This window comes from Triplophysa rosa, linkage group LG16 (genome assembly GCF_024868665.1).
Source record: "Triplophysa rosa linkage group LG16, Trosa_1v2, whole genome shotgun sequence".
NCBI classification, from domain to species: Eukaryota; Metazoa; Chordata; class Actinopteri; order Cypriniformes; family Nemacheilidae; genus Triplophysa; species Triplophysa rosa.
This window is the reverse complement of record NC_079905.1, coordinates 10,301,030-10,322,443: the sequence shown is the minus strand read 5'-3', so window position 1 is coordinate 10,322,443 and position 21,414 is coordinate 10,301,030. Positions and strand designations below refer to the sequence as shown.

The 21,414-nt window shown below is 37.2% G+C and overlaps 4 protein-coding genes across 4 annotated transcripts in view; all 4 read left to right on the top strand.

Moving 5' to 3' along the window:
• cdk6 (cyclin dependent kinase 6) overlaps positions 1-8,099 on the top strand; it is a 34,360-nt gene extending 26,261 nt beyond the window's left edge. Inside the window, exons 6-8 of the mRNA XM_057354972.1 lie at positions 3,327-3,377; positions 3,700-3,835; positions 3,926-8,099. Coding sequence (XP_057210955.1) covers positions 3,327-3,377; positions 3,700-3,835; positions 3,926-4,075 — 337 coding nt within the window. The 3' untranslated portion in view covers positions 4,076-8,099. The remainder of the gene's footprint in view (positions 1-3,326; positions 3,378-3,699; positions 3,836-3,925) is intronic.
• Positions 8,100-8,566: 467 nt separating this feature from the next.
• fam133b (family with sequence similarity 133 member B) lies at positions 8,567-11,562 on the top strand. Its single transcript, XM_057354238.1, has 11 exons — positions 8,567-8,717; positions 9,223-9,320; positions 9,411-9,489; positions 9,580-9,663; positions 9,749-9,781; positions 10,091-10,162; positions 10,264-10,359; positions 10,568-10,624; positions 10,712-10,786; positions 11,062-11,112; positions 11,209-11,562. Exons 1-11 carry the CDS (start codon positions 8,694-8,696, stop codon positions 11,344-11,346), a joined length of 807 nt encoding a protein of 268 aa, XP_057210221.1. The 5' UTR covers positions 8,567-8,693; the 3' UTR covers positions 11,347-11,562.
• hepacam2 (HEPACAM family member 2) lies at positions 11,393-21,272 on the top strand. Its single transcript, XM_057354237.1, has 10 exons — positions 11,393-11,504; positions 12,521-12,735; positions 16,300-16,641; positions 16,819-17,103; positions 18,287-18,586; positions 19,300-19,425; positions 19,887-19,908; positions 20,002-20,036; positions 20,427-20,500; positions 20,597-21,272. Exons 2-10 carry the CDS (start codon positions 12,675-12,677, stop codon positions 20,705-20,707), a joined length of 1,356 nt encoding a protein of 451 aa, XP_057210220.1. The 5' UTR covers positions 11,393-11,504; positions 12,521-12,674; the 3' UTR covers positions 20,708-21,272.
• vps50 (VPS50 EARP/GARPII complex subunit) overlaps positions 20,720-21,414 on the top strand; it is a 132,660-nt gene continuing 131,965 nt past the window's right edge. Inside the window, exon 1 of the mRNA XM_057354235.1 lies at positions 20,720-20,734. The gene's annotated coding sequence lies outside the window, so the exon portion shown is untranslated. The remainder of the gene's footprint in view (positions 20,735-21,414) is intronic.

The following is a 21,414-nucleotide window of genomic DNA, read 5'->3' as shown; positions in this document are numbered from 1 at the left end:
TGGGTTAAAGCAAAAAAAAAAAACGGTCTGTGTGTTTAAACGTGAGAAATGTTTTTTTTTTACAAAAAATGTGAATATTCAACATTACAAATACTGCACTGTACTGTATATAAGCTGTACATGTGTATATTGCACCCTATCAGTGAAGTCCATGATATTGGTCTTTTTGCCCCTTGCCCTCAACATGCTGACATGCTGTGTGGGGGGGGGGTTGGGTGTTACGTGGCCTGCTTTTTCCCTCTCCTGACGTATAGCACACATTCGGACGAAGCAGAAGAGTTGTAATGGAAAGCGCTGATACACACACATCCTGTGTTTCACGTTCTAATGGTCACACATGTCCGCCCGTTCGGCGGCGTCCGCTGATAGTGTTTGCTTTACAACACCAGCAGATAACATTAGCTGACTCATTGCCTTACACCATAATCCAATACTACAGCAGGATATAACTGATGGGAGATTTAAAGCGAAATCTTAGGAAGCTGGAAATTAAATTGTAAATGTACACATGTTTTATCAGTACGTACCTTGTCAAATTGAATATCGAAAGTGTCCCGTGTGTTCATTCTGCTGGCACGCCTTCAGGGGTGGGTGGGTGTTTAAGGTCGGGGGCGGGGTTGAGGGGGCTTTCATTGCTGTTATACCAGCACACCTTTTCTCCTTCTGCAGGTGATTAAGGAGGCTTTTTAAAAGGCCACCTGTTGCAGATTAAAGGGCACCTGGGACCAGGTTTCCCCTCTGATGTTTAAGAAGTGCGCTGCACTATGAGAGCCAACTCCAGTAATAGAGCTTTTAGATTCAGCCGAGAGTTATAAAGACAGGGAGCACCTCAGCCAACAACATATTGTATGGCTTTGTTCGAGATGAAAGTCGAAGTGTTGAGGGGACCGTTTTCCTGGAAAGGACTGCGTAACATGGGCCTGAAAGGAAGAAAAAACATCGGCATTCGAGAGGTTTGCCAGCCTGCTCGTGTTTTGTTTAACCTTATTGAGATTTTTATAAAAGGTTTAATCCTCGTCTGACTCTTTCGACAAGTTTCGGTAGAAATTCAGCAAGTCTGTATTTGTATTCCTATGAAGCTGTGGGTATGACAAGTAGTGTGCTGACGTTCTGGTTTCTGAACCGTCGGCTGCCAAAGACTTTCAGATCCTCGTTTGCTGTTTCACAGAGCAGACTTTCGTGTCGATTAAAGCAAAGCTGAAAATCATTTATTCGCACCTTCACCGGCACGCTCTCGGATACGTTCCAGAGGTCGCTCGGGTGGAATGTGGATGGAGACACTGGCACTTGGAGCGTGACTCGACGGCGTGTGCCCACTCACTCAGGAAGCCTTTGGCCCGGCATAATGTCTGCCTTGTGCAAAAAGCCCCTAATTCATTCAGACTAACAAGTAGCCCAAGGGAAGACCAAATGTGAAGAGATTTTCAGCCATACTTGTTTTGGCATGACACCGCTTAAGGTGAGAGTCCCCCCCACTGTTAGAAAATAGATCGGCTTTTGTCTGATGCGACTGCTCGGGACTGACTTTGCCTTTAAGGGTTTCACATTTCAAATCAACAGATTTCCAAAGAATCTTCTTCAAAGGGAAAAGGGAGAGAGGTCTTGTCACCTGGGAAGAATGTTTAGCATCTTAACCGTAACATTTGTACAATCTATTGACTGAAAGTTGGTGAATAGCGTAATCGTGTCGTTTTGGAAAAGTATGCAAAGACAAGTATCAGAGCGTTCCGGACTAATCTTTAAATGAAGTCTTCTGAGGGCTTTTGAAATAATGGAGGCCTAAGGAAACGCAGAGGCCTTGCACGTGCTCGGTTCTGGCTCTTTGTCTGAATACAGTTGACGCTCTGTGAGGCTGCGAGCGCCTCGAGCTTGTCCTGCCGTAGGGCGACCTCTGGTGACGGCTGTGGAGATTGCATGTGCAACATCTCAAGATGTGATCGAACATTTACATGTACTTGGCAGACATGTTTATCCAAAGCAGTGAATTCACATTTTTAATTTGTATGTGAATGTGGGATTTTAATACATGACCTTTGCACTGCTAACCAATGCGGTACCAGTTGAGGCAAGGATTAGTTATGATGGTGTTTAGGAATAAATTATGACAGTGCACATTGAACATGGTTTTGCTTATCATAAACCAGATAGCAATAAAAGTGCAACATTTTCAGTTTATTGTATGTTTTACTGTACTGTTCAAGCACGCTGTTTCATTTGAGCTTCTTTACACGGCAGGGATAAATCGCATTTTCACTTTTACTCCTTGTGGTGTGTTCTGGAGACTGGGCGCTGTGCTGCTCTTGGAATTTAAGCACATGCCAAGGGAAGCATGCCCGCCCACGGGTGTCCTTACTGGCACTGAGCCACAGGCAGCAGTGGCGGTCCAGGCGGATGGACTTGAACATGTGCTGAAAAAATCCTCAGATCTCCTCTCTCTCCCCTTCAGACTGCCTCAGTCAGAGGCTGGCCAGGAAATAACACATACAGCTGAGCAATGTGTGTTATGTGGCTGTAAGGCCTGGTTTGTACAATGTAGACTATAAGGGATTTATTTCACTTAATTTTGTTCTTGTTTCCTACTTCAACTCTGGAAATAAGACCTGGACACTGCATGTCAAAACAAAGCTTTTGTTGTATGGCTGTCCTTGTGTTTAAGTGGTCACAGAGTCCAATCTGTTTCCTGTGTTGCACGTGGCTTTCCTATCTGGGTATATACAGCAGCGGAAAAAATGAAGGGACCAGTTTTTCTGATTTTAGAATTTACTATTTACAGGTATGTGTATTAACTACTAACAATATTTCTCCCAAATTTCAAACAAAAATATAGTTTCTATTTGCATTTATTTACAGAAAATGCAAACCGGAGAAACAGGTCAAAATAACAGAAAAGATGCTATGTATTTTTTCAGATCTCAAATATTGCAAAGAAAACTAGTTCATATTCACTTTTAACAGTAAAACTTTATTATTTTACATGTATTTAGGAAAAGTTTGGAAATTATTTTTTTGTGATCATTTTTGTCACAGTTTTCACGTGTCTTGTCATGCTGTCAGTCTTTCACATTGCTGTTGGATGACTTTGTCACTCCTGATGTTTGATTTTGTTGAAGTTCAACAGACACTGGACCGGAATGACCACAATACATCTAGAAATTGCTGATTAAATGAAAATTTGGAATGGTCTCTTAATTTTTTTCTGCGGCTATAGATTTTTTTAATAAAAAGTTTGTTTATAATAAATAGATGCGGTTAAATACATGAGATTAAAACAAATAATAGCTGTTATATGTAAAAAAATTTAAATGCATTACTTGGTCTTTTTGCAGCCCTCTTTTCCGTGGGAATTCGGATGTTGACCAGTTAGGCAAAATTTTTGAGTAAGTACAATTTTTCAATATCATTTGTTATTTGTTGAAGAATTGACAATATGTAAATTCATAACCGTCGTACAATCACATATTTAAAGGGGTGCTTGACTTGATGTGGGGCAGTGATTATTTTGTATCTGTTAACCTAAAAGACATGGACTAAAATCCACTTTTTGATTTTATTAGTCTTACAGTAAAAACAGTAACAGTTTACAGTAAAAAAACAGATGCTGACAGACGCAACATATATATGATAAAATAAAATGTTTTGGTGTTTCATTGACTTGAGTGAAAAGCCATGATTTTGACTGTTTGAATGATGGTATTTCAGTGTGGTGGGGGTCCCTTCTCCAGAAGACTGGCCTCAGGAGGTGGGCCTGCCCCAGAGTGCCTTTTCCCCTCGCCCTCCCCAACCCATAGAGGACCTGGTGCCAGACATGGATGAGCTGGGCAAATCACTTTTACTTGTGAGTAACAGTACTGTCATTGATATCTTCATTTTTTGTCAAACTCATGCTGGTGGTTTACTCAGTTTGTTGTTTTTTCCCCCTACACAGCGTTTTCTGTCATTTAACCCCTCCAGACGGATATCAGCGTATGATGCACTGTCTCACCTGTACTTCCAAAGTCTGGACAGCACCAGCAAGAGTCTGTATGCCCAACCCTTCCCCAGCAAAAAGCCCTCCCTGGAGGAGAGAGCTGCTTAAAAGACTCGAGGCTTCCACTTTAGACTCCGTGTTAAAGACATAGACCCCCATCCAGCCCCATTTGAACCAGTCTTCCATTGCATAACATCACATGCTGCTTTTAGGACTCACAACAACTGTTGTTCGATCGTATTTTTCTACGCTCTCACTACTGCCAGCTAATACATAGCAACAAACAAACAAACGTGCTGCCTGGAATACCGTTTGAAATATCAAAAGCTGCTCTCTTCCACTTTAAAGGAAAATGGTCTGCTCCGAGGAAAATACGCATCACAACACTGCCAGGGATCGTCCGTCTGTTCCCGAGACCGCAATTTATACCGCTCTGAACCAAGTCTTAGCTGCATATCACTGCCTGGAACACGTGGGATCGTTTCAATCTCGCAAACAAGAACTACTGCAAATTAGGGGCCCGTTGAACGGCGCCTCTTATTTTACACATTAAAATGATCGTTTTTTACGTTCATGCTTATGAAAGCCTTCATGGTGTTAGGATTTGTTTTATTTTCTGGTGTTTAGCAGGAGCGTGAGGACACGCCAACTTGCAAGATGCAAAGCCGTTTTGATGACTGCAAAACACGCAGAATCCATTAGTGTTCGATTGAAAATGGCATTTCACGGCCTCACGAGTCTTCCGAGCATCCTGCTGTGTTCACCATCGAGTGGACGACAGAACGGCGCAACCAAACGTTTTGACTTCAAGCACTATTTAACTACACATTTCCTTGACATAATAATGTGTTTCCACACGTATTTCTTTCCATTATTTCTACATTCTGTTCCTCTATTTTATTATGTCAGTGTTGATTGTTGACATCTTCTTTTTGGCACGTCTTAATTTTAGTGAACTTGAACGTGTAGGTTGTTGTAGAGCGCTAAGTATTGTTGATTTATACCAAACAGTCTGCACCCTGTTGTCAGGGACTTGCGTAGTGGAAGGTTGACCCGTGCCGGGGTTGCATGTTGACTTTAGTGTTGGATTTAGAACAGAAATAAGCCACGGTGGAAAAACATGTATGAAAGTGTAGAGCAACGTTAGGAAATGTCTAGTAAAAGTAGTCATAGTATTGGTAAGTTATGTTAAAGGTCAGGTTGCGAGAGTTGTCGGAGAGTTGTAGTTGGAGAGTTGTTGGAGAATGTGTATTATCCCATTACCGGTCACTCGAGGTTCTTTACTTGTGTTACATCCTTCCATTTTCAATTCCACCGAATTGTTGATTGATGGTCGCAAAATTGGCCGCAAGCTGTAACGTTTGATAGATAGGCAGCTTTCATGCTTTTATATTTAGCGTGTGGCAGGAGAGTTGTATTAAGAAGGTGGAGGGAAGGAAGGAAGCTGCTTCAGATTTTAGATTTAGAAATCTGTTCCATGTGAAGATGTTGGAAGAGATTTAAGGAGCTGTACGCAGGCACTGTATTGCATTTCTACAATGAAAGGTTCACACAGTTAAGCACTGATGCTTGATTCATACTCTCAGGATCAGTATACTCATTCTCTCACATTCCATACTCAGGTCTATTTATGACTTTAGTTTTAGATTCAACCATGGTTCAGGTTTTAGCGTAAACATTTTACAGTAAAACGCAACTGATGGTCTCAGCTATCCGTTGTCCGTGATTTCATACTATAGCGATACAACTATAGCACGGTAACTGTTGGGTTATTTATGTCATCATCATTCACTCACATTTCCTTCAATTCACGTACACTGTTCTGGAAACATGTTGGAACAGATAATGGAACACACAGGTGGTCATTTCACCATTTATTTTTTTATTTATATAATATTATTCTTAATATTATATTTTATGTATTAGATCACTGTTGTGCAGCAACTTTTGTACTGTTGATGTTTTCACAAATATTCTCTGATGGTTCATAGGCCCAATAAAATCTGCGTGTATGTATCTAATGCACAGAAATAGTTTGTCATTGGTGTAAAACACCATCCAGCTCCACTGAACTGATATTTTGTTGGCGCAGCCTTACCCTCCTCCAAAATGTCGGCGTTTGTATTTTTTTAAGAGGGCATTAGATATCACACCCATGTATACCCTGTATGCCTTTTTGTTTGTGGGTCTTGTATAGAACTAATCTGTTTTTAAGTTTGGTTAGTCAAGAAAGTAATTCATAGTGTTTTATGATTATACATGTGTTAAATGTTTGGCTTTCGAATGTATGACTGTTCTTGTTAGTGATGGAATTTGAAATTTGGCGTGATCATGCTGAAAAATAGCACCTTTGATATTTACCCATCTCAGTGCTTTTCCCCCCAAATGATGCTTTTTAGTAAACCTGTTGTGGCTTTATCACATTTATGATTAACTTTGAATTAAAGGTAAATGCGTTGAAATGATTTTAGTTAGGGTTTTTTTATCATTTGTTTATGTAATCGGATATCATTTTAAGCAAACTACTTTTGGAAATTGTGGACATTGGTACATGATGTTTTGCTCCCTACTTACTTCCTCTACAATTTTTAATTTGTTCTTATTTATTGACATTTTGTTTTTGGATAGTGATGCTTTAAAAGGCATTCAGTCATTTGTCATTGAAATGAACTGTAATTGAACCGTGGTCAGCTAATGGTGCTAAAGCCACATATATCACTGAAGACTTGAACAAATTGAAACAAAATTGTTCCCAGGAGAACGGTAACAATAAATGTCTTTACAAATATTTTCGATATTTTATTTTTATTGTTTTTTTATTGTTTTTTCAATATAACATAATTTATAATAACCCAGACAGACAGTACTCTGAATTTAAAATCATGAAGCTGGAACATTTTAAGAAATAGTTAACAGTAATGTAATCTAGCAAATCCATAATGAAATACATTCTCTAATCAATGTGCACACATTTTTTAATATTTAGCTGCTGCACAGACACTGTATGAATTGTTCTCATTATAAGACTCTTAAATGTTATTTTTATCAGCAGCCTAAATATTCATTGATAATCAAGTGTTGTATCACTTTAGACTGCATGATGTGTATTGGGGTTCGAAGATTCAGAATACTGAGGAATGATTTCTGGGCTTTTAAGATATGTTTTTATTTTGTAATCATAATTATGTATCCTATTTCTTATTTTTGGTCTTTATTTTATGGATTCATTTAATCTTTTTTAATGTAATTTTTGAACATCTTTTAACTGTGCACATTGATTAAAAGTTAAAAGTTTTGGTCAGGGTTTTTTTCATTTGACTTTCCCCACATTGGCAGACGAGTGATAAAGTGCATTTTTCTAACATTTTACATTTTTGCTGTTTATGCTGTCAGCTTTTAGTCGTTTATAAAATACTTTTGTTATGGGGAAGGAGAAATGCGTGAAAATTTGTTGTCAATGCTTCAATTGAAAGTTTTGTTTATTTGTTTATGTAATTATAGAGCTAAAATAATTTTGCAATTTCTCTGCTTTTAGCTTTTACATTTTACATTTTTGCAAGTAGAGCACATGTGGATTTAGGTCAGAGTACAATACGTTACTATCACATGCATGTGACAGATCTTACTTTTGTCTTGTCTGGGTGAATAGTTAGCATTATACATAATGTGTTTTCATTTGAAGATGTTCTGAGTTCTGAAATTCAGTTTAATTTCTCTTAAGCTGTGTTCTCATGTTAAAACAGCACAAATAGTTTTGTTGCTAAATTAATTTCATTTAGCTACTCTTCTAAACACTTGCACGTCTCACTAAAGTGCTAAAAATTTGCAAGAACCAAATTGAAATTAGATTGTTGGTCACTGCCCTTTTTATGACCATACTAGTTTTTGTTAGTTTGTTTTTGTTAAAAAGGGTGAATGGTATGTAGCCTAAGTGTTTTATATATCTTTGTTGTCTGTGGACTGGTTTTGCTGCTAATGTTTGTCTTAGGCTCTGGCTCCTGTATGAGTTATTAAACTGGCCCACATAAAGATGATTCCAATTTGCCATTGAGAAAAGCTGCTTTTTGCATTTTTGTATCTGTATCTGCCTGACGTTTTCATATTTTTGTAAAATAAATATTAGTTTGTAAAACTGGGTTGTAAAGTTGATTTCTGAGAGAAACAATGCTTAGACGTTTATCCTATTTTTTAACATTTAAATATTAGGTCCTGTTGTTAAATTGGGTGGTGATTAACATTTTAAGAACACATTTTAGAAAAAAAACTTCAAACATTGCTAAAATTAATCAAGCTATCCGGTGTTCTCAAACGAGGTCTCGGCACCTCGTGCACGTTTTAACCAATCACGTCACCGAAATCCATATAAGGTTGCCAGAGCGACCGGAGTATTTACCGTTAAACGTTGCTTAAATAAACAAGGTATAATAACAATAGTAATGCTTAAAATATAATAATGCTTATGAATTATCTGCAAATAACTGTGATCATCTCAGAGTATACATCAAGATAACGATTATGTAAAGATTCCTCAGCGGGTCGTCCTCATATTAAACAAGAAGACGCGCTCTCTAGTGCTCACGTCGCGAGCATGTCATGTTGCTGAGAGAACCGCTAGGTGGCGTTAATTCTGAGCTTCTCAGTCAGCTATCGCCAGCAGCACAGAGATGTAAACAACAGGAACAATTCATAGATTTTGGCCTGCGGGTTATAGGCAAAATCTTCAAACATGGGAAAGCGAGATAACAGAGTGGTGAGTAAATATTGCATTGCTGCGTATAATTTAATTTAGTTCCCTTTTATGCGAAATTTCAGGTGACTGGAAAGAGGGCCAGTTAGGCCTTAAGCCGTAATGCTAACACGTCAGAAGAACACTTTACGTAAACGACATACCCACGTCCATTTACAAAATGAACAAATACGCTCTTTGAACCCTATAAATGCATTACATTTTATGTTTTGAACCTGAAACGAGCGTTTGTGAGGTGTTGCTAGGCTAATGCTAGTTTGTGGCTCAGACTGGGTAACTCAACAATTACATGTTTATTTTAAACTGTTCTTCTACGGTTTGCGGCACCTTTATTTCTATTGCTCATGTGTGAGTTGCATTGCACTTACATTTTAGAAACGTTTTATCAACCAAGGCTAGAGAACTGTAGTTAGCTAGCTAGCTCTTGAAACGTGGATGCTCGTGGGCGTGTTTATTATGCGGGTAAACGTGCTAGTTGATCAATTTCTTAAAATGTATTGTCTTTCAGGCTTACTTGAACCCAATAGCTGCTGCCAGAGCACGAGGACCTGCACCCAGCGCAGGCCCAACCATTCAGGATTATCTCAGCAGACCACGGCCGTCATGGTGTGTGGAGATTATCATTCACGAACCAATAATGAATATATGTGATTTGTTATCTCATCTATATGTCTCTCCGTTCATTCTGTGTGTAAGGGAGGAGGTGAAGGAACAACTGGAGAAGAAAAAGAAGGGCTCAAGAGCCTTGGCTGATTTTGAGGACAAAATGAATGCGGTATAGTTGTTTTTAAACGCTTGCCTGTTTTTGATGTTAGTGTCAGTTTGTATCGTTTGTGTAATATGTGTTGTCACTCATTCTCATCAGCGATGGAAGAAGGAATTGGAGAAAAACAGAGAGAAGGTGCTTGGTGGAGGTGAGAAGAAAGAAAAAGAGAAAGACAAGAAAGAGGTAATGTTGTGTATGGTGATCTGAATTTGTTAAATTTAACAACATGCTTATGATTTGCTGATTTTTATTTTTCTCTCTTTTCCAGAAAAGGAAGAAGGAGAAGAAAAAGTCCAGCAGGGTGAGGAGAGCTCTCCAGTTTTGTGCACTGGGCTCTTGACAGATCATGCTCCTCTTTCACACTGAAATGGTTCTGGTTCATGTTCTAAAATTGGTGCTTTGAAGACGTCATTCAAAACCAGCCCGTGTATCTGTTAACTGATGATTTTTCTATCACAACCACAGAAATGCGTAGAATAGTTTCACAATGAGCTCCAGCTCTAGCACACTGTCTTCGGAAAAGTGACATCCTATAGAGGGCAATTGACATCAGTCTGGCCTTTGTGGCTTTAAATCTAACAAATTCATGCTTTTGTTGTGTTTGTTCAAGCATTCTTCATCTTCCTCCTCCTCTTCGAGTTCTGATTTCTCTTCCGGTTCCTCTTCAGAATCTGAAGATGATGTAAGTGGCACGAAAACAAGTTGAGTTATTTGCATGTGTTTTTAAAATAGCCTTGAATAGTTACTGAATGTTCCTTGTTCTCCTATTTGCTTACATTTCAGGATGAGAAGAAAATTGTGAAGAGAAAGAAAAAAAGAAGGTCTTCTGCTAGGAAAGAGTCTGACGATTCTGACACAGAGTCGGAAACGGATAGCAGGGTATTAGTGGTTCTTTACATTTACAGGAAAATCATTACAAAGTTTGTGTTAAACATTCAGTATCGCCAGTGAGATTCTTTAGTTTGTTAACTATTATTATCCACGATTGACAGTATTCACTCTTGAGTATCAATTTTCCCTGCTGATGAAAATAGTTATGAGACTTGTTTCGGTAAGACTGAGTTATAATGTCATTTATTATCTGCAGGAATCATCCAAGAAAAAGAAGAAGAAGAAGTTCAGGGAGAATGGCGAGAAAGACAAGGTACCTTACGACTAACTGAAGACATGATTTTTACTGTTTCTTTTTATCACGCCTTTGTCTCTTAAGTTGTATGTTTTTGTTTCAAAGGATGAGAAGGACAGTCGGAGGAAGAGGAAATCTGAGAAGAGCCATTCGGAGTCCTCAGACGAGTCTGATATAGATGTATGACTGCTTAAACCCTGTCATCTCAAAGGGACAGTTTAGATAAAATATAACTTTTGTCATTTATATCTCACACCTCGTGTCATTCCCAACCCATAGGACCCAAATAATGATTAAAAAAAAAAAAACAGACAGGAACCAACTGGTTTTTGTTGTGCATGTGACTACAGAATTTTCTGTTATAGGCTTGGTTTTTCGTTGTTTCATTGAACAGTTTATATGTTTTACTTTTAAGGCAACAATGACCAGATTTCTGTGTGTGTGTTTTTTTTTAGGAAGAGTACAAAAAGAAGAAACACAGTAGTGAAGAAAAGGAGAAAGTTACAGTAAGTCATCTCGCATCATAATTAAAAAAAATCATTTTAGTGGTTTGTAACTCGTTTTGGCCATGTGACTTACAAATACTATATATACATTTACAGGATAAGTCCAAGAAAAAAAAGAAAAAGAAGAAGCATAAGAAACACAGCAAAAAGAAAAAGAGGAAGACTTCTGGCTTCGAGCTGGACTATAGGGCTGGTGAGGTGTCCACTACAACAGGCAGCTTGAAAACTGAATAAAGACAGAGCTCTTGCCAAACTGGTGGAAACCTATTAGATATCTGTCCAAGTGACTCTTATGAGCTGGTGCTGCTTAGCACGCTGAGGCTTTGTGTCCAACGGATGAGATGATCATGTGAAGGGGGAGTTGAAAGATGGCATGGGCTTTATTATGTCAGGTTTGTGTGTTTATTTTTTAAACAGATGATTCAGTCCAAATAAAGGTCATTTACACCACTGCTGGCCCCGTGTGGTATAAATGCTAAAATTCAGCTCATTTGCTGGTTGTAAAAGCTGCTGATTTACATGATTTAAAAAAAACTTTTTAGTGTTAGACATTGAAATGCAGTAAAGATGACCTATTACTCTAAACATTCCTCACAGTAGGCACTGAGGGACATCGAGGTGCAATCTAGGTCGATTGTATGACATTTAAGTTAACGTAATGGAAGGAAGATCATTGTATTTTATCACTAGCCGTACATTTTTGCACCCTGAACTACTCTGAAACAATGTTTTAAGTATATATAACATATGAGGGAACTTGTTTTCATCCACTATACTGTAGTTTATGCTAAATGCATGCATTCTGCTTACACTTCTGATTTTTATGAAACAAATGATCGGTATGAGAATTTGGTCTTATTCCATTTGATGACAATGCTAAAGTTGGAACTTCAACCTTCAGGGACCATGCAAACCATTTTAATGTATATCCTGAATGCAGTGCAAGTTGCTTTGGATAAATGCTTCGGCCAAGTAAATAAATGTAAATGTATGTACATTAATTTGCGGCCTGTGTACATGGTTTATTAACTTTGTATGCTAGTCCTTTTCGATCTACATGTTCCCCATGTAATTTTTTTTTCAAGTAGCTGTGAACTAAAGTGACTTATCTAAGGCCATCTCTGGTTATCTATTTTAAGATTCTTACTGTGTGTAATCACTTCTTAAAACATTATTTTGTGTCTTAAGTCGCTCACGGTTTCAGGTGAAACTTTGCATGTTCATGCATTGTGTAGCTCAATGACCTCTGTGTGTGTGTTGGACTTAAATCTCAGTCTTTGCTGGTATCACATACCTGTAGCGGTCTGTGTATGTCTTAAAGGAGTTTTTTTCGGTGATCTGACACTGTGCTTAAGCTGTGTATATCTCTCTGTGAATGTGTATCGGTGAGACTGTCTCTGGCCCTCAGGTGACAGCAGCCTTTTGGAACCTCAACCAGGTGTGTGTCCAAATGGCAAGTGGGAGGTGCCTGAGCTAGCTTTTCTCATTTCCCTGGCAAATACTGTCACCAGTTCCCCTTTCTTGTCACAAGCCAAACAGCTTCTAGAGATTATATTGCAGAAATGGAATGTGTTGGAGTGACCATGTTTCTACTGATGTGCACCTTATTTCTCGGTGTTGATGGTAAGAGCATTTTATACACACTTTAAAATAAACTGTACAGCAGAGGTGATATCATACACCATACGCTGCAATAGAATTTTTGGTTACACTCTATTTTAATGTGATCTTCTTACAGTGTAATTAAAGTACAGAGTGATAATTAAATACATGTACTTTCTATAGGGTTAGGGTGTGGTTTAGGGTTAGTTACATGCAACTATGCATAATTTATACTAGTAAGTGCATGTAACGTGTAACAAGGGCATCTTAAAATATTGCTATTGGGAGATTTGCAAGGGCGTATTTTTGAATGTTGTTGAATTAACCTGATTTCCCAAGGTTGAATTTCGCAGTAAATAAAAATCCATTTCTGTTTGACTTGTCATGCACATAAATACTAACAATACTTCAGTTATATAGGCCTACTATAGAGAATATTAGAGAAAAATAAAAAGCAAATCTTAAAATCTACAATGTTTTATTTCAAATTTGTATTGATGTCCCTTGGAAAAAACGTATGCAACCTTTGCATTAACATAAGTTGAGGTGCAAAAAAACAGAAAATACCGAAACCATGACATTTAAACAACACCAAAAAATGTATGTAAATGACAAAATCATTTCAAATCATTTTAAAACTGTTTGTAGATTTACTTTCACTTTAAATATTAGATTGAAACACACCCCAAAAAATACATTTACATTACAATACTTCACATACAGTTCTGTCTTATTTAGAAAAGATGACATTGATTGTTTTTAACATAATTTTTTATTATTATATATAGATTATACCAGTATGTAACCACAATTTATAAACTCATACTGTGGGGGAACTTGTTCCTCAAATTTCTATAGGGGTCGTGGACTTAAATGTAGCCATAGATGTGACTCAAACTCTTATGGCAGACGCCTAAAGTTCTATATTTCACTTTGTGTGTCACACGGCGTTTTTAAGAATACGCAAAGACAAACATTGAAGTGGATTATTCATGGCCAGGGTTATGTTACTTTCCAATCCACGCGTGTAAATATGTGTTTGGTTTGTTGCACAAAAGGCCCTCACTTAAGGTGTGAATAGTTCAGTGTTTGTGTTTGGAAACGCATATGGAGCTAGTCATTTGAATTGTTAGTGAGAACAGTATAATTCCTAATGCCTATTGTCTTGGTGGTGTAAGGTCGGTGTTGCCATCACAACAACAATCCTTTCTTTTGTTTAGACCAGGCTCAAAACTTCACAGACTATTGGAGCTCAGCGTGGTATAAACACAGGCACACTTTTGGCTTCCACCCAAACTGCCCCCTGGTCTTTTGTGCGTGCAATGGGGCGTCCTTGTTTATTATTTAACGCACAACACGAGCCACACAGTTAACTATTGTAATGCACAACATTGCCTGTCAGCGGGCCGGTAAAGGCGAGCAGGGGGTGGAGATGCTTATGTCCGGGTAGTTGTGGGCAGGAGGCGATGGGAGGAGTATGACACTGTTTACCTGTGTGCTGCCTACCTGCCTGCTGCCACACGACTGCGCTTAGCAACGTAATGCAGATTAACAGCTGTCAGTTAAAGCCGGGCCTCTGATCCTTTCAATACGGTCATTTTATCTCCACTGAGAGAAATCTTATCCTTTAGAAATGAGATATGGAAATGTAGAGGTCGGAGGAGGAGAGTATGTTGTCTTGGTAGTAGTAGTAACAGGATTACTCTAACGCTCTTTTCTGAGCATGTTTTCTTTCCGTGTACAAACACAAGATCTTCGAGCGTTTTGCAGGGCTTAATGTAATGCGCAATTTTGCCCGAGTGTTTGCTCGCAGACCCGTTTAGACAAATTAGAGAGAACTTCATGTTTGATCACTATCATCCTGAGAAGCTGGTAAATATTTGCTCACAGCATGGTACAGGATTGAACACATGGGCTGGTGGTGATTAAAGTACAGACCTGTGTGAGGAATTATTAACAATAGAAAAAAAGATACAAAAGAAGATATTTTGGCTGCGGTTTAAAATAGACTTTTGTGGGTGAATATTATGTAAGCGAAAATGCTTTGCGTCATGGTGCTGTTGGGATTTATTTTAGGATAATGATCACATGACCGTTTATTATCGCTTTAGATACTTAAACAAATGGTTGTGACAAAGTAAGTTGAGTTGAAATAATTGTATTATGTTTGAATAAAGAGATGGTGTAGTGAGACGTAAGACATGACACTTGAACAGTGTTGAAGATTGGTTGCCGGAGACGGAGTGAAATAAACCGCTGCCCATTATGGAAAAACTGCAGAATGATAGTTGACCAATCAGAATCAAGAATTTCAGAGATCTGTGTAGTAAATGTAGACGTAGGCTACATGTATTATATCTTACTTTGCAAATATCTAATTATAGAGTTAAAGGGACAGTTCGTCCAAAAATAAAAAGTTCTGTCCTTATTTACTCACCCTTGAGTTGTTCCAAATCTGTATAAATTAATTTGTTCTGATGAACACAAATAAAGATATTTGGAAGAATGCTTTTAACCAAACAGTTCTTGGCCACCATTGACTACCATAGTAGGAAAAAATTGCTTTATAAATGTATTTGTACTGTTGAACCCAAAAGAAGATATTCTGAAAAATGTAGTAAAGCAAACAGATCTGGGGCACTTTTGACTAACAATTTTTCCCACTATGGTAGTCAATGGTGGCCAAGAACTGTTTGGTTACAAGCATTCTTCCAAATATCTTTCTCTGTGTTCATCAGAACAAAGAAATCTACACAGATTTGGAACAACTTGAGGGTAAGGAAATGAAGACAGGATTTAAATCTTTGGGTGAACTGTTCCTTTAAACGGAGCATCCAAGTGCAAACTGCATAGGTTAGCAGAAGATGTAGATGAATGTTTAATCATCAAAGTCACTGTTAATGAGAAACATTGCCATTTTTACGCAGCGCTGGTCTGTCCAGTGATCAAAATCATGAATATTAAGCTTTTGAGGTTGCTCTAGGGTGGTGTGAGATACATAGTATGAATTTTTTCTTTTTGTGGACAGTTAAGTGTATAGTGTAATTCGATATGCTTTTAAAAATCAAACTTTTATTCCTTAAACATTGCACCTTAAATAACCCAGCATTTTTAGAGTGTAAAAATAGTTTATATTTGACCCAACAATGGCTTTAAACAACCCAGCATTTTGGTTGAAGATCTTTTTTTAGAGCGACAAAAATTGTAATGCATTTTTCTTTAAGTTTACCTAATAAAACACATAGGGGCTGTTTATCGGACGGGATTGGCTTAAATCAGGACTTGGCCTTAGTTTATTTAGGATATTTAAGTCTTTTTAAAAAACATGCTTTACAAAAAAACATTACTGTGTGCTGAGACAAAAAAACCACACTGATATATTTTATGATATGTCAGTGCAAGTTGTTTTTGATCGAGACATCTCTTAAGTTTGTTTGCCAGTAGGCTTAAGCCCTGTCCAGGAATCCGCCCCTTAATGTTTTATCCATCCAAATGTTAAACATCTTTTTAGCCAAGGATATTGTGGATAGGTAGTTACAGTATGTATTATGCACAAACTTGAGATGCACACTTTCTTTTGAACAGGTATGGAATATATTTCACTGGAGCCCACACAGCATGGCAAATACGGGGACTCTATGCTCCTCAGAGTTGAGCCTCATTTTGATGTCAAGAATGTGAAGTTCCAGGGGGCCTGGTACAAGACTAAACCCACTTATACTCTTCTTGTCACTTTCACCGAGTCCAATGCCATCCTCAATATGCGGCTGAGGAACAAACCAGTGCTTAAATTGCCAGATGTCTCGCTAGATATTGAGCATCTGGATGAGGACGCTGAGGGGGAGTACAAGCTGGAGATCAACATCATCTTCCCAGGAAGCTCCACGCCGGTGGCCGTCACGAAAATAGTGACGATCACAGTAAGCGGTATGAAAAACTGCTTGCATTAATAAGAGCTCTGTACAGATAGTTTATCATTTTATGCACTTGTTATTAATAGATGCGTCTAAAGTATGCAAACATGATACAGATGTTGGGTCAGTTTATTTTTCAGTCTCATTTCTATCTTTTATCACTCTTTTTTTTAATGGTTTCTGCCACTAGTGCCTGTGTCAAAGCCCGTTCTCAGTAAGAGCCCAGGGGCAGACCTCATAGAAGAGCGAGATAATGTGACGCTGACATGCTCTGTTGAAACCGGCACCAACGTTCAGTACGAATGGATTAAGAACAACATGGCGGTAGTTCCAAGCGAGCGGCACACATTTTCACAAGATCACGGCACACTTGTCATAAGTCCTGTCAGTAAAGATGATAGAGGCCGGTACACCTGCGAGGCCAAAAACCACATCAGCCATGAACTGAGCGAAGGAACTGCTCTCAGTGTGTACTGTGAGTATCTGTGTTTCTTTTCAGTTATTGTGGATGAGCTGCAACTGCAAACTCATTCATCATCTGTTATTGCCATGTGTTAATCATTACAAGCTGTCCAGCTCGTTTCTCTTGTCTGGGAGTTAACTGTTGTTTGTTTTGTGACTCTGTACTAACATGATGTCATTTCTATTATGGGCTTGCTCACTTTTTTAATGCCAAGGACCCAGAGTTCGAATAGTTTTGTTTTCACTTTTATTAATATTTTGAATTAGCTTTAATAATTTATTTTTTTATGTTTTTATTTCATAGCAATTTTGTTATGCGCTTTTGTCATTTTATCATCATTTTGTTTATTTTGATGAATTTAATTTAGTTTTACTTTAGTTCTAATTCATTTTCACTTAATAATTGTGTCTCAACTTAAATGTGTTTCAGTTTACTCCTGAGGCAACATTTCTCATTTTCATTTATTTTAAGTTTTTAATAATCAAAATAAAGGAATAATAATAAAGAAATAATTAAATATTTAGGCTAATGTTTGATTTCAACAGACAGAAATGTTTTAATAGTTTAAGTTTTTGTAATCTATAATAACTTCAAGGTTATCTCCATGCATAGTGTCAAAATCAATATATAATGTGTGAGAACAGGATTCATATTATAAGATATTATAATTTTTTCAGTATAAAATAAGACAGTAAGTGCTGGCTTTGGTCACTTTTGTGGATGACGCTTGTAAAGTGTATTAACATGTTAAACACATTTAGGGGCGGCTTCCAAGACAGGGATTAGTTTAAGACAGGACTTGGCCCTAGTTAAATTAGGATATTTAAGTCATTTTTAAAAACATACTTGACAAAAAAACATTACAGTGTGCATCTTGAGACAAAACAATCGCCCTGATGTATTTTAAGATATGTCAGTGTAAATTGTTTTCAGTCAAGACACCTGTAACACTTAAGTCTGGGACTAGGTTTAAGCCCTTTCTGGGAAACAGCCCCTTAATCTTCTAAATTAGATTAAAATATTTGAATTTTACCTCTCAAATTTCCCCTTACGTGCCCCTGGGGGTCACATAGATCTGAAATATTAATGAGTACATGAATAAGGACATTTCAATGTCTAACACAATGAATTGGAATCTCTCAATGAATGTAAAACTACTAATACTGTTTTTATGTGTCTTTACTAATTGTGTTAGATGGACCCTACAATCTAGAAGTAAATTCAGAGCAGGGTCTGAAAACCGGAGGGGTGTTCACGGTGAACCCAGGGGAGCTGGTCTTTTTCGACTGTCTTGCTGACTCGAACCCTCCCAACAGCTGCGTCTGGATCTCTAAGACATCGAACGGCACAGAGATCATCATGACTGGAACACGGTTTGAAGTGACATCTTATGAATTAGCTCAAGCAAAGGAGTTCTGGTGTAGAGCATTTAACAATGTGACAAAGAAACAGGATGAGACCAAATTTTCGCTGGTGGTGGCCAGACTTGGCAAAGGTACGTCTGCAATGTGTTAGAGATGAACTAGAAATAAAAAATGCAGTTAATATTGCCAAAAATAACACAAAGATTAAAATGACATATACAGTGCTCCTAATAAATTCCTGTTTATGAACATTTGTAACATATTTTGTAGTAAATTTGATTCTAGGCCCAGATTTCTATTTCTATTTTGTTCAAAAAATGTATAAGAACCAGATATGTATTCTCATTGTTTGGATGAAAAACATTAAAATCACCCCTTAAAAAATATAGTATACATCTATAAATTATAATATAAATTAAGCTATTGGCCCTTAATATAAAAAAATCATTCTGACAATAGTGTGCAGACTGCTTTGCATTGGTATATTTGTGTATATTCATTAGTATATATGTTTAATAATTCTGCCAGGATACTAAATAAATTCAGATTAAATTGAGCTCACATGTCATGGTATTTTCTGTTTGTTTTAGTTGTTGGGAGTTTGTTCTATGAGTTATTGAATGCTACATGTACAGTTTACCATCCATTGTTTGACTACAAGCTTTTTTCTGTGGCTAAGTGCATATGTTTCTCAAATACATCGTGCTGTTCTGTTAGAAAGTAAATAGGGGCTGGCACATGTTCTTATTATTTACCAACCATTACAGGCTGGGAAGTTTGGTTAAATATGGAAAACTGTTTTATATCAAAATATACATGATTTTGTTTATCAATGTTTTTCCAGGAAGAGAAAAACATATCCAGGAAGGAGGTGCTCTGTCTTCATTGACTTTCATTACAATCTCATCAGTGGTCATCATTGTGTGTATGATGTTTGTGCTCATAAGGAAGAGCTGCCATCCAAGACGAAGTATGAAGTTATCTGCTTTTTACTGATGTTTAGACTTTACCACAACAAAGTGCCAAAAAAAGAAAAGCGTGACCTGCCTGTGAGAAAGTCATTTTTGTGATTGACATAAAATCATTCTAAATAATGTAAAGAACATTGAAAATATAACATCTATGATATGGAGTGAGTAATACCATGTCACAGATCGAAATCATAGCGAAATTAATGATTGAAATCAAACTGTGACGCTTGTTATACCATGAATTGTTTATCATAAATAGATTGCGAGACCATCTGGTTTTCAAAGGCAGTGTCATAAATTGTTTTGAAAAGATTCATTTGGCTAGTGTACTTTTAAACAAATGCAATAATTTTTTTAGCATGTTATGCTTATCAGACTGTATTCAAATCATTCATAATGACTAAGACGAAGAAAACATAGCACCGGTAATTTAAATAATCTTTTGATCTTGTTTCAACAGTGATGAATACAATCTACAGACGGTAAGAAAAACTTTCATATTCAACAGTTTGAGAAATATATGCCACGTTTGTATGTTTTTCTGACAGCATTGATTGATTGGACCTGTGTTTTAGGCCTATGACAGAGCAGAGAGGACTGCACCGATCCGGTAGGTTTACTGCACGCTCACACTATATACCTGTGTTGTTAGGCAGTAATGTGTACATAGCCTCTCTGTACAAACAAACTCCCCAACCCCATTAATATTACAACTACTATAATCATATCTGCCTGGTTTCTGTCAGCATACGCTATAAAAAAATTCCACCTTGCTTGCTTGGTTTCACCTGACTACATACACAGTCATTTCTTATTGTAGTAACTTTGGGTTTGCTAAGTAGAAAGTTGGTTTATTTATAAGGATATTAAACAATTTATTTCTTTTCTGCCTATACAATAAAACACTATACAACTATTTGGAATAGAATATTTCGGTGTATATTATTTTGTTTAAATCTCTGTACTAAATGGTTCACCAATCTGAGTAATATACTTATAGGTCATGAAGATGCAACTGAAGACTTCGGGATCTACGAATTTGTTTCTGTTCCTGGGAAAATGGAATCGACACAGGTTGAAACCCTCACATGAAAAGATAATTATCTGCTCATTTGCATGTGCAGTTTTGCCTCGGAACAGTTTTAATCTTTCTTCCCTGTGCTTTTTCAGGCATCCTGCAGGTCTTTGGCACGGCTTGATTCAGTCAAAGATTTGCATACCACCATCTATGATGTCATCAGACATGTGCCTGAAACGCCAACACTGAGTCTGCTTAAATGAGAGGGAGAGGTGTCACGTGTGCTAAATGTAAAAATTTGTTTTGTTTCAATCCAAATTTTCTCTATACAGTGACACATTTCAGCACTTATTTTGTTTTGTACAATTATTCATGTTTATACTTTATAAAGATCATAATTCTTATAACACCTGTGCTGAGCACTGACATTCTTACCGTGCTGGGCACTGACATGTCTTAAAAGGAATATATACTGTATATATTGAAAATTATGCATTATTTTCTGTAACAACAGGCTTAATGAAAAGCTAAGAGTATTTATATAAAATACATCAGCTGACGTTATGGTTTTGCATTGTGAATGTAAATACGATCGCATTTCGTACTTTAATATTGTATTTTTTTTTGCACACTGCAATGTATTCCACGATATTGTTCGTAACATTACAAAGATGCCACATAACCGTTCCATACATTTCATACTAGGTAGCAGTTTTTGAATTTAAAACAGACATTTTTAGTCGGTTTTATTTTCTATGTGTTGCACCTGCTCCTGTTTATATTTTAAACACAGATGGATGCCCTGTACTTTGAAAATAAAGGTTTTTAGAAATATTTTAATAATGGTTTATTCATTCTTTAATATCTTTAAACACAATAAAGGATTCTAAGTCTTAGTATAGAAAAGCATTTTATTGACAAAACTAAACAGCATTCTATGAAATAATGAGCAAAGAGATTACAGGAACAC